The sequence below is a fragment of the Polyodon spathula genome, chromosome 7 (genome assembly GCF_017654505.1).
Source record: "Polyodon spathula isolate WHYD16114869_AA chromosome 7, ASM1765450v1, whole genome shotgun sequence".
NCBI lineage: Eukaryota > Metazoa > Chordata > Actinopteri > Acipenseriformes > Polyodontidae > Polyodon > Polyodon spathula.
Genome location: NC_054540.1, coordinates 6,656,184 through 6,672,341, shown reverse-complemented (window position 1 = coordinate 6,672,341; position 16,158 = coordinate 6,656,184). Strand labels below are relative to the sequence as shown.

At 37.4% G+C, this 16,158-nt stretch overlaps 1 protein-coding gene across 2 annotated transcripts in view; it reads left to right on the top strand.

Annotated features, from left to right (window-relative positions):
• The window catches only part of LOC121318062 (protein O-mannosyl-transferase TMTC2-like), a 108,672-nt gene that overhangs the window by 91,579 nt on the left and 935 nt on the right, over positions 1-16,158 (top strand). For both annotated transcript variants that reach the window (XM_041254316.1, XM_041254317.1), the window contains one exon: positions 7,942-8,005. In XM_041254316.1, the coding sequence (XP_041110250.1) occupies positions 7,942-8,005 (64 nt within the window). The remainder of the gene's footprint in view (positions 1-7,941; positions 8,006-16,158) is intronic.

Genomic DNA, 16,158 nt, shown 5'->3' with positions numbered 1-16,158 from the left:
GGATACTGTTACCATATAGGTAATTTTCCATTTTGGATCTTATTATAGTTTCCATAAGTTTGCATATAATAGAAGTCAGGCTTATTGGTCTGTAGTTACCTGGTTCAGATTGTTTTCCCTTTTTGTGGATTGGTGTTACGTTTGCAATTTTCCAGCCTGTCGGTACAACCCCTGTGTCAAGAGACTGTTGCTTGATCTTGGTTAGCAGTTTGTAAATAACTTCTTTCATTTCTTTGAGTACTATTGGGAGGATCTCATCCGGCCCAGGGGATTTGTTTATTTTAAGAGCTCCTAGTCCCTTTAACACTTCTGCCTCGGTTATGCTAAAGTTATTTAAAACTGGATAGGAACTGGTTGACATGTGGGGCATGTTGTCCATATCCTCCTTTGTAAAAACTTGTGAAAAGTAATCATTTAATATATTTACTATTTTTTTCCTTCATCTATGATTTTGCCATTTGTATCTCTTAGACATTTAACCTCCTCTTTGAATGTTCTCTTGCTGTTGTAATATTGGAAAAACATTTTGGAATTGGTTTTAGCCCCCTTAGCAATGTTCATTTCTATTTCTCTCTTGGCCTTTCTAACTTCCTTTTTGACTTGCATTTGCAGTTCTGTGTACTCTTTCTGTGTACTTTGTTTTTGGTCCCTTTTAAACGCTCTGTAAAGTGCCTTTTTTTGCTGAATATTTTTTTTAATTGATCTATTAAACCATTTTGGCAATTTAGTTTTACATCTAGATTTGTCTACTTTAGGGATGTAATTGTTTTGTGCCTCTTTTTGAAGAACAGCCATCCTTTTTCTGTGGATGTTTTCTCTATTTTACGCCAATCTACTTCTCTTAGTCTCTGTTTCATACCTTCATAGTTTGCTTTTCTAAAATTGTAAACCTTAGCTTTAGTCATTACTTTTGGGGTTTTAAAAAGCACTTCAAATGAGACCATGTTGTGGTCTGAGTTTGCTAGTGGTTCTCTGACCTCTGTTTTAGTTATTCTGTCTTCATTATTTGAAAAGACTAAATCAAGGCATGCCTCCCCTCTAGTCGATGTCTTGACAAATTGTGTTAGGAAGCAGTCATTTGTCATTTCCACCATTTCAATTTCATTTGTCGTGCTACCCATCGGGTTTTCCCATTTTATATGGGGGAAGTTGAAATCCCCCATTAGTATGGCTTCTCCTTTGCTACACGCATTTCTAATGTCATTGTATAACAGATTATTTTGCTCACCGTCTCAATCTGGCGGTCTATAGCATGCTCCTATTATTATGCCGTTTGAATTTTTGTCCGTTATTCTGACCCATATTGATTCGGCTTTATTTTCTTTGTCCAGGTTTAACACCTGGGCTTCAAGACTGTTTCTTATGTATAGCGCTACCCCTCCACCTCTTCTGTCCTGCCTGTCTTTCCTATACAGTGTATACCCACAAATAGTATATTCGTCCCCATCACTCTCAGACAACCAAGTTTCTGTAACACCTATCACATCATAGTTACTTGTTAGTGCAGTATCTTCAAGTTCTAAATTTTGGTTTCTGATACTTCTAGCATTTAGATAATGGTTATGGTCTAGCATTTAATGGTTGTCTTACCTGAGTTGTTGTCCTTGTTTTGATGTGGTCTCCCTTCTGGTTTTTTGTTGATTTCTCCCCCTTTCCTTTCTAGTTTAAATGCTTCTGAACCTGCTCGAGGATCTTTTCTCCAAGTAGACTGGTTCCCTTTTTGTTTAAGTGCAGTCCGTCCCATCTATACAGATAGTCCTTGTTGTAGAATGTGGTCCAATGATCTAGATAGTTGAAGCCTTCCCGTGTGCATCACATCTTCAGCCATGCGTTTAGATTAATTATTTCCAGCTGTCCATATGGTCCTTTGCATGGTGCCGACAGTATCCCAGAAAATACCACAGTTTTGGTCTTGTCTTTTAATTTCCTTCCTAGCTCTCTGAATTTGTTTTGCAGGGATTTTTGTCTGTCTCTTCCAATGTTGTTTGTACCGATGTGGACGACTAGTACCGGGTCATCTCCTGTTCGTTCTAGGAGCCTGTCCGCGTTTTCAGTGATATGCCTGACGGAGGCCCCAGGAAGGCAGCATACTGTTGTAGTAAGGGGGTCCAAACTGCGAACTGAACTTGCTGTATTTCTCAATATGGAGTCCCCAACAATCATGACCTCCCTTCTTTTTGCTGTCTGGTCACCACTGTTAATAGGGTCCTGGATGTTGTTCCTTTCGTTCTCTTGATGTTGGTTTTGCTCATCAAAATTTTGAAGTGGCTCAAATTTGTTGGATGTTCTGATTTCTGGTGGTTGTGTTTGACAAAGTTTCTTTATTTCCCTGCTTCTGCGTACCTGAACCCAGCTGTTCTGACATTTTATCTCCCTGGTGGCTTTCAGTCTGTTAGGGATGGTACAGACTTCCATGAATTGTGGGTGTGCAAGCTCCTCATGATCCTGTTGCTGTCTCATTTCTTCCAGCTCCATTTCTAGCATACTTACTAGTTTATGCAAGTCCTGGATTGTGCGGTACTTTATTCACGGCACTTTACGCACACTTGTTTTAGCTCTGCTGGGTTTTTTCGGATTTCCCACATTATGCAGGTGTCACAGATTACTGGCATGAAGACCATGTTAATTTTTTTTTTGTTTGTTTGTTTTTTTGAAGTTTAGTTTCTTCTGCAGCTGTCAACCTGCTTTCAAACTGCTTCTAAACTACTCTGCACTTTTCCATGCCTGTACTTCTTCCACGCTGTCGCTTCCACTCGCTGTCACTGTTTATAGATGCCTCGTTTATAGCTGTGTTGTTCTGTTGTGCTGTTGGCTCCTCTCCTCCCCGTGTCTCAGAACAGCGCTAGTGCAGTTGGGAAGCATGATGCATTGTATATTGATTTCTAGGAACTTCACATATGAATGCATTTCTGTAGAATATTTGTAAAGGAATATAAAGCCATACTAAACCTCTCATTCTCTGAAAACATGTGTTATTTAAAGTGACATTGCATCCTATACTTCTCTATGTTAATTAGTAATGACGCAAAGTAGTGCTCTGGCTGGTCAGGTGAAAATTGTTGAAACTCATATATAACTGCTGAGATGGTTAAAATATTTAACAGTTAAGTTTGAATACCATTGCAGTGTGCTGTAGAAGAGAGAATGTGGATATGTTGTTACCCCTGTTCCTGGCCACATTCCATACAGATTACATTTCAAACATGGCTAAATTATTCTGTGTCCTGATTAATTCATAAAGGCTTTACTTCACGAACTCTCCGGATGTATAAACATGACACCCCTGAAAAAGTTATATTAATCTCAGAGGCTATATCCTGTATAAATGTTTCCAGTAATAATTTCGAATTAGCAATCGAATTGATTTTAATTCAAGTAAGTGTTTTGCAGGAAAACACAACTGAGATGCAAAGTATAATTTGCTATGAGCTCCTGTTTGTAGTCATTTTCACTGCTGGGTGGTACTGAGGCCCAGCAATGCTAAGTGACATTCCTAAGACCACACAGAGTCAGTGGCTGAGCTATGATTTGTACAGATACCCTCAGGACTTTAAGTCATAGACTTAATCAATGGTCTCTACTGGCAATCCAATTTCTGATAGTCTCTAATGTTTTGTTGTCCGCAGTCTGAGGCTTTTTCAGATCTGTGCAGGTGAGATATTTTAATTGAAAGTTTATTTTCTTATTCTGCAAAGGGGCAGGTGTCTGCATTTTTGTCCTCTGTTTTTTTTTTTCTTTTCTATTGTGAAAACTTTCATTTTGTCTGTTCAAGCCCCAATCCATTAAATTGACCAGCTTTGTTATTCTTTCAAGGTTAGTGAAGCCACAGATAATGTATGCAGCTCTTTCCAGCTTCCCAGTCCACCTTTATCTTGTTATGTCTACCCCATCAATTGTGACGCACGCAATAGCTGTGGTTAACAGATTTGGTGCTCTATTGATTTATAGCCTGATAACCCTTCTGGGCAATAATTTCCTGGGTAGTTATTTTCACCTTCTTAAAACCATTGGTAAGTTATGTGATGAACCCTTAAAAAGTAATAATAGGACATTTCCTAACATAAAATGCAATGATATGCACATGAGATATACAGATGGGAAAAGTTGTCAATGGCTTGGATTAACATGCATTTTAGAAACTTCAAATTCTCTCTCCATTGTCATGAGAATATGATGTAGCATGCACATACTGGATCATGTACATTTCTCATGGATACAGTAAAAAGTGTGGGTCCTCATGCAAAAAAGCCATGCAAATTGACTAAAAATATGTTTTTTTTGGAAGCCATTCCATACATTGCCCAAAAGGCACTACCAGAATAACATGACTTAATTTTTTTGTGTGTAAACCAAGCCTCAGTACTCAGCACAAACATTACATTAATTTACAAATATATGCAGTATATGGATTGTTTACATTAACCAAAAAAAAGGCTTGGGCTCCTAACAGAGATCTTGATTTATTGCAGTACCTCTCTCAGTCTGGAAGCTCCTTTTTCATTTTATTCTCTTCACTGTCCAATTTATTTCTTTCCCATCTCCATTAAAGGCCACCTTACAGCTTTGGAGCAGTTTTGATTTAGGATGACAAGCTGCCAAGCCTACCATTTCTCTTCATTTAGAGCAAGCTGCCACACCCTGAACCTTCAAGCCACTCAGAAATTTCACACGGGATACAGGAACCACAAGGCCCTCTCCCAAAGCGTGACAATGGAGTTGAACTTCCCAAGCTCCATTTTTCTTATTGCATGACTTCCACCCATGGCAGAACCCCAAACAGCAGACTGCAGTCAAGACTAACAGCATCCCCTGGCCCTTGTTCATAGTAGTGTAGCAGCAGCTGTGAATCACAGCCATTTTGTTTTCCATTAATTTATAAATACAGTACTGCATTACCCAACTTGCTCTGAATGTGGTAATACAAAGCAGCTCATGAGAATGTGGTCGGCAGCAAGTTCATTAACAGAGTTGCTGTCTACCACGCAGATATTAAAAACTTGTGCACCTGTATAAAAAGCAGCAGTTTTTTCTGGTCGGGGCAGGTGTTTGAGAGGAGAAACGGGAGTGAGATGGGGGAAAATCAAAAACGAAAGTTAAAACAAAAGTAAGCAATTGCTGCTCATGCTTGGCAGACCAGCAAAGTATTTGTTTGGGTGTCAGTTTTGTGTTCGAGATTTGTTTTTGTTTACACTTGTATTTTTGTCGATGTTCTCCATTTTGCCCAATATTGGTTCATTAGTCTTTGAAAAGCACATTCTGGAGTACATTTGGCTGTAGTTTTAAAAGCTTAACCAAGAGTTCATTGCTTGCAGTGCAGATTGTAACTGAAAATGCTAAAGGCTTTTATGGATCTGTAGCAGGGCGGTAGGAAAGCTCTGCTATTTAAGTGTGTTTATTTATTTTTAGTACGGGGTCTCCCCCTCCGCCCCTGTGCTGTGTTATTTTGTATTTGTGTTTTATGATTTATTAGGTGTAAATATGACGGCGAAAGCTGTGTTAGTGTTTGTGTATTTTTAAATGACTGCATAGCCGTGTTAGATATGTTATTGTTTTGTTTTTATTTAGACATGTTCTGGCAGGAATGATTAAAAACCTTGTGCAGAAGGTGGCCATCTCCTGAATTAATTAAGTGATTCATTTGTTACTAAATCAGGAGATGGTCACCTGCATATAAACCTGCAGCTCTCTGCACTCTGGGTGGATCTTAAGAGGAGGAACGGGAGCGCGCGAGGAGCGAGAGAGAAAACAAAAGAAAAGAAAATAACTTATAAGATCCGTGAAGGCTACTGCCCAGCAAGACCTGTATTATGTTGTTCGAGATTTATTATTTTATTTATGTTTTGTTCTTTTAATAAACGGCGCACAGCGCGTCTTTACCTGCAGTTACCTCTGTGTTTTGCTTCCTCATTCTGGCCTGACATCACCGCAACGTCATCCTGTCACAGGCTCCCTTGCCAAGGATTTAAAACTAAGAAGGTGTTTCAGCTTTCATTTTAACAGTGTATAATTTCCAAAGGTTGTGTCTGGTCCATGAGCATGGAACAGCAGAGTCTATCATTCACTTGTGATCAGTGAAGTCTGCACATGGAAGCATTTGTAATTTATTCTCCTTTACCCCAGACGGGAAACCAGAAAGTTATCTTACGCCTATGCAATCCAGCTAGTTACCACTTAATGTGGTACACTTATTTAATAGTCAAGACAGCTAATCGCAGGATCCACAGAAGTAATGCTGCATTTAATCTAGCCTGACAGCTCCCCCGAAAACATTTACAACATATCAATGTATGGCATCGTTTATTGTCCATGCTACTGTATAATCAAAAACATACAGCAAGGGGAAACTTACCTCATTGAGTAAAAATCTCCAGTCACTTCTGATCACAGGCAGTATTCCAGCATATCCACGACACTCCTGTTATCTTGTTCCTCCTTTTGTGTAGTGCAACATCCTATTTGTTAAGGAAGAGGTGAAATTTGGAATACCAAGAAAAAAGTTAAACACCCAAAATGTGCAACGATGACATGGGTTGCTATTAGCAACAGTATAACGATGAGGTAGTGCACTGCCATAATGACTTTAGTTGGAAATGTTGTCTGACATTAACCTTTTTTGCAATGATTGTGCAATGCTTTCTTTTACTCTCCAGTGTTTTATAAATTCTTCAGTTATTTTATTTTACAATGTAAAGACAATTTCCAAGTAGCCTCATCTTCAGTATGTTCATTATTTGGTGTTTGAGATTGGATTACAGCCTTTACAAAAAAATAAAAAAAAATCTCATGAATTTGCTATAAATAAAGACATAGACATTTCCCTCCAGTCTGTGAGAAGCAGTAAAAAGAAATGCTATATTTTTTAAAGATTATCTTGTGTATGTATAGATAATAATATGGTTCTTTAATGTTTTTTTTTTTTTAAACTAGTCTTCCATAGTTTATAAATTGACTGTTTTAATACATTAGATCAATATAATGCTAGACATGACAGATCCACTCCAATATTGTATTTGCCCTTTGGAAACTATACTCTAGGTAAAGTGGGGTGCTATCCCCTGCAACAGCTGCTGGTTATTTGCAGTGTGTTACCTACAAGCTAAGCTGTCATTCAGGGAAGCAAGCTAATAATGTAAAGGTAATTACAGAATGCTTTTGTTTTACTACAAACATTTCAAAAGAAGTGCCAATAGAGGTTTTTTTTTTTTTTTTTTTTTTTTTTTTGTTTAATTGGACCCTCTTCAAAAATGTAAAAACTATTTTAGGGCCTTAATCCTTTAAACCCAGAGGGAGAGATGTCTACATGTTTTGATGATGCAATGTGGGAAAGCGCTTTCTCACCAAGTTGGGGTTCTAGTTCAAGGAAAAGACCATACTTGTTGATTAAAAAACGTGTTGTTATCTGAGTGTGCTACCCCCCGGGATCCTGAGTAAGATCCAGAGGAGGCATCTCATGCTGCTGCCTCACACAACTAAATTAATAAAACAAACTCTACACAACAGGAAAGGACACAACTAAAAAACACTTCAAATTACAACTGTTTATTTTTTAGTAAGCCTTCAAACAGAGAGGATAATAAGTGAGGATTTTATCTGTGTTTTATCTATTACTTATCACACCTTTCAAAACAATATGAGCACAAAAGTTAACCAGCTTTTTATAAACCCTCTTTCAAACTTCAATAGACTACCCCAATTGGAAAAGCGACATGTAGTATTATTCATAAAGATATTACCTCTTTAGGGGATATTAAGTAGCTACTTCAGGTCAACAGTCATATCTCAGGAAATGTGAAAATAATCAGGCAGAGCTGGGTGCCCGTTAATCAAACAAGATCTTGACAGCTTACCCCATGCCCTCAAAAGTAATGTGCTGCTTGTTTTAACTGTGTTTCCAAAGGTGCCATGGAAATTAATTTGTGTTGTGTTTATTCCTTTTTTCAGACAAGCCAGTCTCAATGAAGCAGCTGAGAAATATTATCGACTTGCAGCAGGCCTACGACCTGATGTAAGTACCAGGCTAATATCACCTATTAATCAAACTGATGGATTCTCAGCCATTACAGAGTGGGTGGTACAATCATTACCCATTGTAACCGTATTGCCAACAATGTAGATCAACGGGCTCCATTGTAAGAGGTCATCTGACTACTAGATAAGTTATGGATCAGATAAAAAATGACTAACCCTTAAAAGATTCCTGATTTGTTTGCAGGTCATCAATCAAAAGGCTTCTGTGCGGGTACTATCGATTTTAATGAGAACAATATTTGAAAAAGTTCAGATAATGACAAATAGTTTTTAGATGGTGCTGATGTATTTCCCTTGAGATGTTAAAGAAATCAAACTGTCAACACATTTCTAAACCATCACAAAGCCCGAGATGTTATCTTCCCTGTACTTTACCATTTAGAATAGTTGATTCTATTTGTCACCTTGTAGCCTAGCTAACTGAGTCTTGCATCTCAAAACAGACTGTGACTGTCAGGGCTGATAACCCCTTCATAATAAAACCATGCCTGTGCAAGATATTAAATAATGCACTATTGCTTTTATATGAACGATTATAATATGATTCGTATTATCAAAGTTCAGAATCCAACTTTTCCCATAAAAAAGAGTTACTTGAGTGTCTGTTACTATAAACTATCTGTTCAATGAATTAATGAAGCTCAGGCAAGCCCTGGCTACTAGAACCCTCTCGTTATGTTAAGTACTGCTAGAACTGTGCTCTTGCCCTCCAGAACATTTCAATAAAACAAAACCAAATATCCTTGAAGCCTTATACCCCCTTTGGTCAAATTGGGTTATATTTAACCTTTAGAATTGTGTGTATGTGAACTGTATGTGGTATGAAGTGTTGCCCTGCCAAGACTTTGAAATAATAAATACAGTATATGCCATATAAAGGGTAGTATAGATAGGAAACTAAACCTTGATGTTTGTTTTCCTTTAAAAATTGTTACACTGTGATTTTGTTCTTGCAATTTTGTGATTTTGACAAAGCTACTTTAATTTATTGCTGTCAAAATTAATCTACACTGTTGATCTCTGTATTAACATTTATTAAACAGTCTATTCCTACCAAAATACTAGAGTAACATTAAGCATAGACTGCTTAATGTTACTGCTGACTACTCAGTAGCTGTGTGCTCAAGTGGGTCACTGCCACAGTACATCAAGTGTGCAAGCTAAGGAGGCCCAGGTGTTAGCTTGCCAAGTGGAACACTGTAAATGTTCTTATTTTTGTCCTCTGTTGTGCATGTCTTAAAATATCTGCGTTACATGGTCCAGCACTTCTATGAAGGCCAACCACACTTCACACTGTCATTATTATATGCCATTTAAGCCAAGGAAGGACATTAGGATAGAATGTAAGACTAGAACTCGCTGAAATATTATACTACAAAAATGCTAAAAAAAAAAAAAAAAAAAAAAAAAAAACATGAGTTATGTTTTTCCCAGTTGTTGTTTGTTTTTGTGTGTGGTACTTTTTAAAAGCTGCTATAAGGATAGCTGTTGTCATAATTAACTTTTTATCCAAGGGTGAACTCAGCATGCACCTCGTAGGGTGTTTGAAACTCAGCTCTCTGACTATCCATGTATTTCTTTTGAAAATATTTCCATGGGCCTAGTACAGTACATCAAAGATTTCTTCCTTAAGAAAATGACAGCAGGGCCTCTTAGGTGGTGTAATTATACATTTAAATGATATCCAGCTGATTCAAAAGATGTAAAAACATGAAAAGTGTAGTCTTGCAAGGCAATCAAAATGTGTGAAAAGATATTTTCAAGCAACTCTCTTTTAAAATAAATGTTTTAACTTTTTTTTTTTTTTTAATATCTGAACCATTTTGTCTTTTAAACCAACACAATAAAACATGGTACCACTTAAATAAATGGTTGCCAGCCATAAGAGAGACAGCATCAAAAAGCAGAGTGGAAGAGAAGGGGAGGGGGGCTACTGTGTGTATTGCCCTGACTGGAGCTGTGGTCTTGGAATTTAAAACCTCCTCAGTCTTTTATTTGTCATGGTGATTGATAGGGTTGACAGGGGGTTAAACTGTGAAAATATATTGCTAACATTCACAGAAAATGCCGAACTGATTGGTTTATTCAACACCTTTTAAATGACAGATTTGTTAAATACTCAAACGGCTGGTTTTTTTTTTTGGTTTGTTTTGGGTTTTTTTAATCGCTCTTCCTGCAGTGATTTAGAGGCCAGATCTCAAACCTTGTTGCATTGAGCGGTCATTTTGAAAAAAGTTTTGAAACAGACTTGAAATCAAGAAACACATCTGACTAAAATACAAAATAAAATAACTCCATCTCTATAATGCACATAGTATAGTGAAGCAAAAATGTACCTTTCTGTGAATTAACCTGGATAAAGCATCTTGTAATCAATGCTATATTTTTTACAAAAAAACAAAACAAAAAGGTAACATTCCCCCTCGTGAATCATTTTAATTAGCAGTTTTTAAACTATGAATACCCTGGCTAAATGGCAGTAGGGAGTTCAGTTCGAAGCAACAGACTAGCAAACCAAGTGACAGAAGGAGAGCAGGTCAGGCAAGGGGAAGAAGGAATGGGCTCGCCCCAGGTTTCGGCTGCCGGAGCAAGGCTGATGAAAAGCTGAAGCGCCTGTCTCCCAGAAAAATCTACAGCTCCTCTCGCAGCAAAAAAGTAAATACATTACGAAAGATAACCATGTAATAGGCCTAATATTTATTTAGTTATAGAACGAATGCTGAATAAGATGTCTGTGTTATGAAGTGCCATAGCAGCTTTTCTTCAGTTCAGATACTGTATTAAAAGGGAATGCCTTATAATGAGTGAGCACTGTATATGAGAATCATTTTAAAACATCAAATTGAATTTAGGTTTAGCAATAATTTAAGATGCTGGTATCTTTATCTTAAGATATGAATTTGTCAAGTTAAATAACCCATGTATATTTTTTACACAAGCCACTGGAGACATGGAGACATGAACATTTCAGCAGTGTTTGCATAAGAGCGAGTCTTTCAAGTAGCACTGAGCCCACGCTATCATTCTCAGGAGCTACAATTCTGTTTGAAACTTACACCTAAAACCCCCCCTTTAGATAACTTACAGTACTTGTCTCTCCTACCTTGCCATTTATGAGTGGCTTTTGTAGTGCATACAAAAGGCAAGCAATTAAACTCATTTTTATTTACTGTGGCATCAAATCATTTTTTTTGCTAGGCATTCCTGCTTCATTCTATTTTGAGTTTTATGCAGCTGTTTCTCAAGAAAGCCACTAATATACTTCACATCTGGTGGTATTCCCATTCCGGCATGTCTGGGAGAGGGGAGGAGGTGGGCTCTTTGAAGTTTCGCCTGGTGCATAAGAAGCCAGAGGAATCCTAGCATTGTGGTCCCACCATCTCTTGGTGGATCTGTGCTCTTGTGAAAGTGCCCTGACCTGGAAGTTCTCTTCCTCCCAGTGAGGGATTGTGACAGGGTGCCCACCCTTGGGTATATTTATTTGATGTATTATTATTATTATTATTATTATTATTATTATTATTATTATTATTATATTGTGTTTGTGTGAGGGCAGACAAAAGCGTCCATCATTGTTATGTATTATTTAAGACTGGCGAAAGGTATAAGGTGTTGCTGGCATGGATGGGGTTAACTCCTATGTGAATGTGGCTGGCACAAAATATAAAAGACCCACTCTGAACTCATTGTTTGGAAGAGTTTAGGAGAAAGAGAACTATAGAGAATGAGAGAGTGAATGCTACAGATTACAAGATCAAAAGGTACTCGTTTTTGCAAACCATCAAGTATAGTTTGTGTTTGTTTTACTTTGGCCAATGTGCCCTTTTCTTTTGTAATTTATTTCAGTCTTTATTTGTGTTTATTAATAAAAGCACTGAGCACTGTAGAGCCTGTGTTGTGGTTTCATTTCGCTGGTCTGACATCACCCCTACAACCATCTCTGCCACAGGGATTTATACTGAACAGCAGTTGTGCTTGCATGGGGGTTTGTGCTCTTTCTGGAGACATTTCCGTTGGTTAAAGATCTCTATCAAACATTGTCAGCCCCAGGTGTTTTAATTTTGGCACTTCAAAAAAGCTTGGTGAGAATTGTACCTCCAGGCCAAACAAATGAACCCTGGTCAAACTTAACCATGATGGATGGATTCAAGCTTGTGTCTGAACTACAAGCTAAGGAGATAATCAGCAGGGCAGTTGCTGCAGTAGGGTTTGGTGGCAGCATGACAGCATGCACTGTAGAAAAGTATGTGTGGACGGCGTCTGCCTAATTGGAGTGGTTCATTTGTATTAAGACTGACCACATGTGTATTTATGTGGGAGGTTAAGGATTAGGAGTTGCAAGTCTGATAATACACTTGGTCAGATTAAGTCTTGCATGCTGACTATTCCTGTACTTGTATGTTATATTATAGAACCTTTCTGATCACACCTGGCTAAGGTTTTCAAAAATAACAAGGGTGTTTTTTTCACTTGAAATGCATCCGTTTTTATTTGGAAGACAATTGTTACTTTGATGTGATGTTTCACAGCTAGTTGAAATAATGCAATCTGAAGATGTATTCTTTTTATTTTAATGGTGTTTAATCTATGAGGAAAAGCCATCCCTCATTCCCTTTGCTCATTTTGACAATCCAGCTGGAAGTAAGGCATGAGAATCTTGAGCTGAAGGTGTAACTCAAGCACTACAAAATGACTGAAAATAACTGGGGGCACATTCATTACATTAATGATATATTACCAAACGCTGCTTTTGTTTATTATTCTAAACTGGATGAAGTATTTACTAGCAATTACATTCCCATTAATTCAGCTTTAATTTATCACCTTTGCTGCTACCTCATCACACATTACGGCAGCAACATAATTATTATATTTATTTATTTATTTATTTTATTTCTTTGCCTGAAAACACACATTAGTAACTTTGCTGAAAATATTTCAGAGATTGAGTCCTCAATGAAGTGAATGATCACTATTGAGTTAAAAGTTATTATGTGTCTGATATAAAGCTTCAGTCCTGGGAAGGGAATGAAGTAACGTGCTTTCTGCTTGTGCTCGGTGAAGCTGTAGGCTCATTTGTAGTACTTTGTGCAGCAAAATCACTTGTAACTTATCTGCCCAGAGAGTAGCCCACTTGAAAGGTTTCAGGCATCTGTATTCAGTAAATCTATTGTCTGGGTGCAGAGTTGACAGCATGCAGACTACAAGGAGTCACATTCAGGTGAGAACTGTGGCAAACCTTAAACCCTGTTTTCTGCAACCTTAAAATAAAATGAAACTCCAGCCTTTGTCACCAAAATAATCAAAGAATGCAGCTGCATAAATGTGGCAAATTACACTACACTTGAACGATCGTTTAGAGACGAAGAAGGCACACATTCGTTTTGCACAAACAGTAATGCTTTGTTTTTTTGTAACCCCATATTATTAACCCCAATGGAAATGTTGTACTTGGCAAAGAGTAAGAAAGTACTGTGTTACTTACACCAATCACAGAACTTCTTAAGCATTCTAGGGACAGTCAGACACAGCCAGAACCTGTAAGTGCTTCCTCTTAGTTCAGCACCATAGGCTGGATGTTGTCCCAGATTTCCTGCCTTTAGGGGCATCCACTTTCCCCACTGCCGAAGAAGTCGTGCCAGTGCAGTCTAGCTCAGTATTCTCTCACTCCCACATTAAGGTCCTTGAAGTGTGTGGGCTCACTGCCAGCACACTAAAGCACTATACTGCATGGAACTATTGCACCAGTTCTCTTAGTAAATATTTTAAGTGCACTCATTTGTTATGCTTCCTAGCTGCATTGAAAGCTAATACAAAATATTTGTATTATTCTTTGATGTAATACACATGCTAATAGGCTGTATTTGTTGTTTTGAGACACTGCTTTACAGATAATTAGGGAGAAGATTGCTGCTGAACATGACGATGATTATTTTCTGCTCTGATGATTTCAGTTTGATCTTGAGGATGGGTTCTTTCTATGGATAACTCAGGCACATTTTAATTATACATTCTTAATTAATGCATAAGAACACACATGGCCGTATGCCACCTGTGTTCTGATATTTTGGTGTTTTTTCTGATGCAAATTATTAACAAACATCACCCTTTGTAGCATTGTTACTAAAACACAAGCTACTTTTTCAATGCTTTTGGCTGGCTACATAAGACTCACTATTTGCCATTGGTACATTATATAGTACCATTGGGAATTTATGTATTAACTTTCCTGTATAGTTTTTATTACCAGTAGCTTACAGCACTTCAATCATGCTTATATTAATTAGTCATTTAGCAGACGCTTTTATCCAAAGCAACTTATAAAAACTAGGGGGTGAACAATGAAGATCACTAACATGGTAGAAATATACTGATGAAGCAAACGTGGGTGACACCATAGTTTTTGACAGTGACACCAATATGTGGATTCTTTATAATGTCCTGGTGTCATTGAATCTAGTTGTGTGTAGGTAAACTAGACAAACTGAAAACGTTTCAGGGATTATCCACCTGTTTTTGGAAGATTGACTGAATAACAGAAAGTGTTGTAGGTCATAAAGTGGCAAAGTACTTCTTGATTGAATCTATCATTGCGAGGTATGCCAAAATAGTCTGTTCATCTAGGTTTTAGGAACTTCTTCTGTGTAAAAGTTTGTATCTGTTTATCCCGTTCTGCTAAGCAGCATGTGGCCTTAGCATATTTTTGGTTGTTGCATTTTCTTCTGCTTAGTCCTCTCTTCAATAATTCCTGTTTGACAAAACAGTTTGTATTAAATTCTATCTAGCCTGAGCAAGCCCAGTGACTGCAGATCATATTGACGTCACCCCAGTTCAGTGCTGTCTGCTCTTATCATTTCATTGATTGCTGCTAACCTGAAAATTAAGCAGCAAATATATCTCAAATTTAGAGGCAAAGGGTGCAGATGCATTTATTCCAGTTTTACACATCGTAAAAAGGGAATCACTTTAGTGGTTGCACTCCATTTTTTCCCAAAGGCTTTTGCAGGAAAAGACATGACTGCTCACTTCAAAAGGAAATCTGCAGTTACAAAGATATTCTGATAATCTAAAGAATGCTTTTGACATCAAACTCCATAAACTGCAGTACTGTACTATAATTCATCAACATTCAAATTTTACAAATGTAGTATGCGTATTTTGAAAGATCAGCAAAACGCATATGTGCAAAGTGTAGGGCTATTTTTGTATTCAGTCATGTTGGTTGCTGACCATTATAGTTTGGTGGCCAAAAAAAAACTTTTTTGTGAAAAAGTTTTATTAAGGAATTCACAATGGCGAGGCCTTTTTGACAGGGAGGCCAATTAAACAAAAAATGGAAAGAATGACTATTCGGACAAAAAATATTTTCTCTGCTTTCTATATGTGGTATACTTGTCTGCCTTTTCTGTTATCCAAAGAAAACATCCACTGGTTGCCCTTTAAGTATTCCCAAACTGGAAGTTTAAAAGTGTATCATCAGAGCCTTTCTTGTTTATTTGAATTAACATCCAGACCTTTTGTTGGACTGAATTAACATCTGGAACTAACATTAGATCTTTCAGTTGCACATTTGTTTAGAAAAACGAAAGCTCTCCCATAAGGAAATCGTTGTGTTGGTCATGGAAGTCTTGTGTTTCTGCCTTAAGTCTTAATCAAGGGACATTTTTTTAAATTGCTTCTTGATGGGGAAGTTGGTCGCTAAATCATGTGGCAAAGTCTCTTCTGGGCTAGAAACTGCTACCAGCAACCCAGAGGTACATATAGCAAAGTGGAAAATCTTAAAGTGAATACTGTGTCACATATATTGTGGTCATTTGCATACTATTTTGTATCAGTTGACATAATGAGATAAGATTAAGTCCCAAGAGTGTGCTGTTGCTACTGTGTTGTGGTCTGCAGGGTATCCATGGAAACCATAGTCTGTATAACTATCTCTTTATTCTCTCAATAAAGAAGCTTGTGTGGGTTGTTTTGTTAAAATGTAGAATCCATTGGATTGCAAATGAAGGTCCTTCCTTTCTAAAGAAATGATAAATTCTGTGTCAAAGAACAGGAAAAAATACTGATATTCTACCTTCATATAGGATTTTAAACCCTAAACTATAAAATAAGATTTATTTTATTTATTTA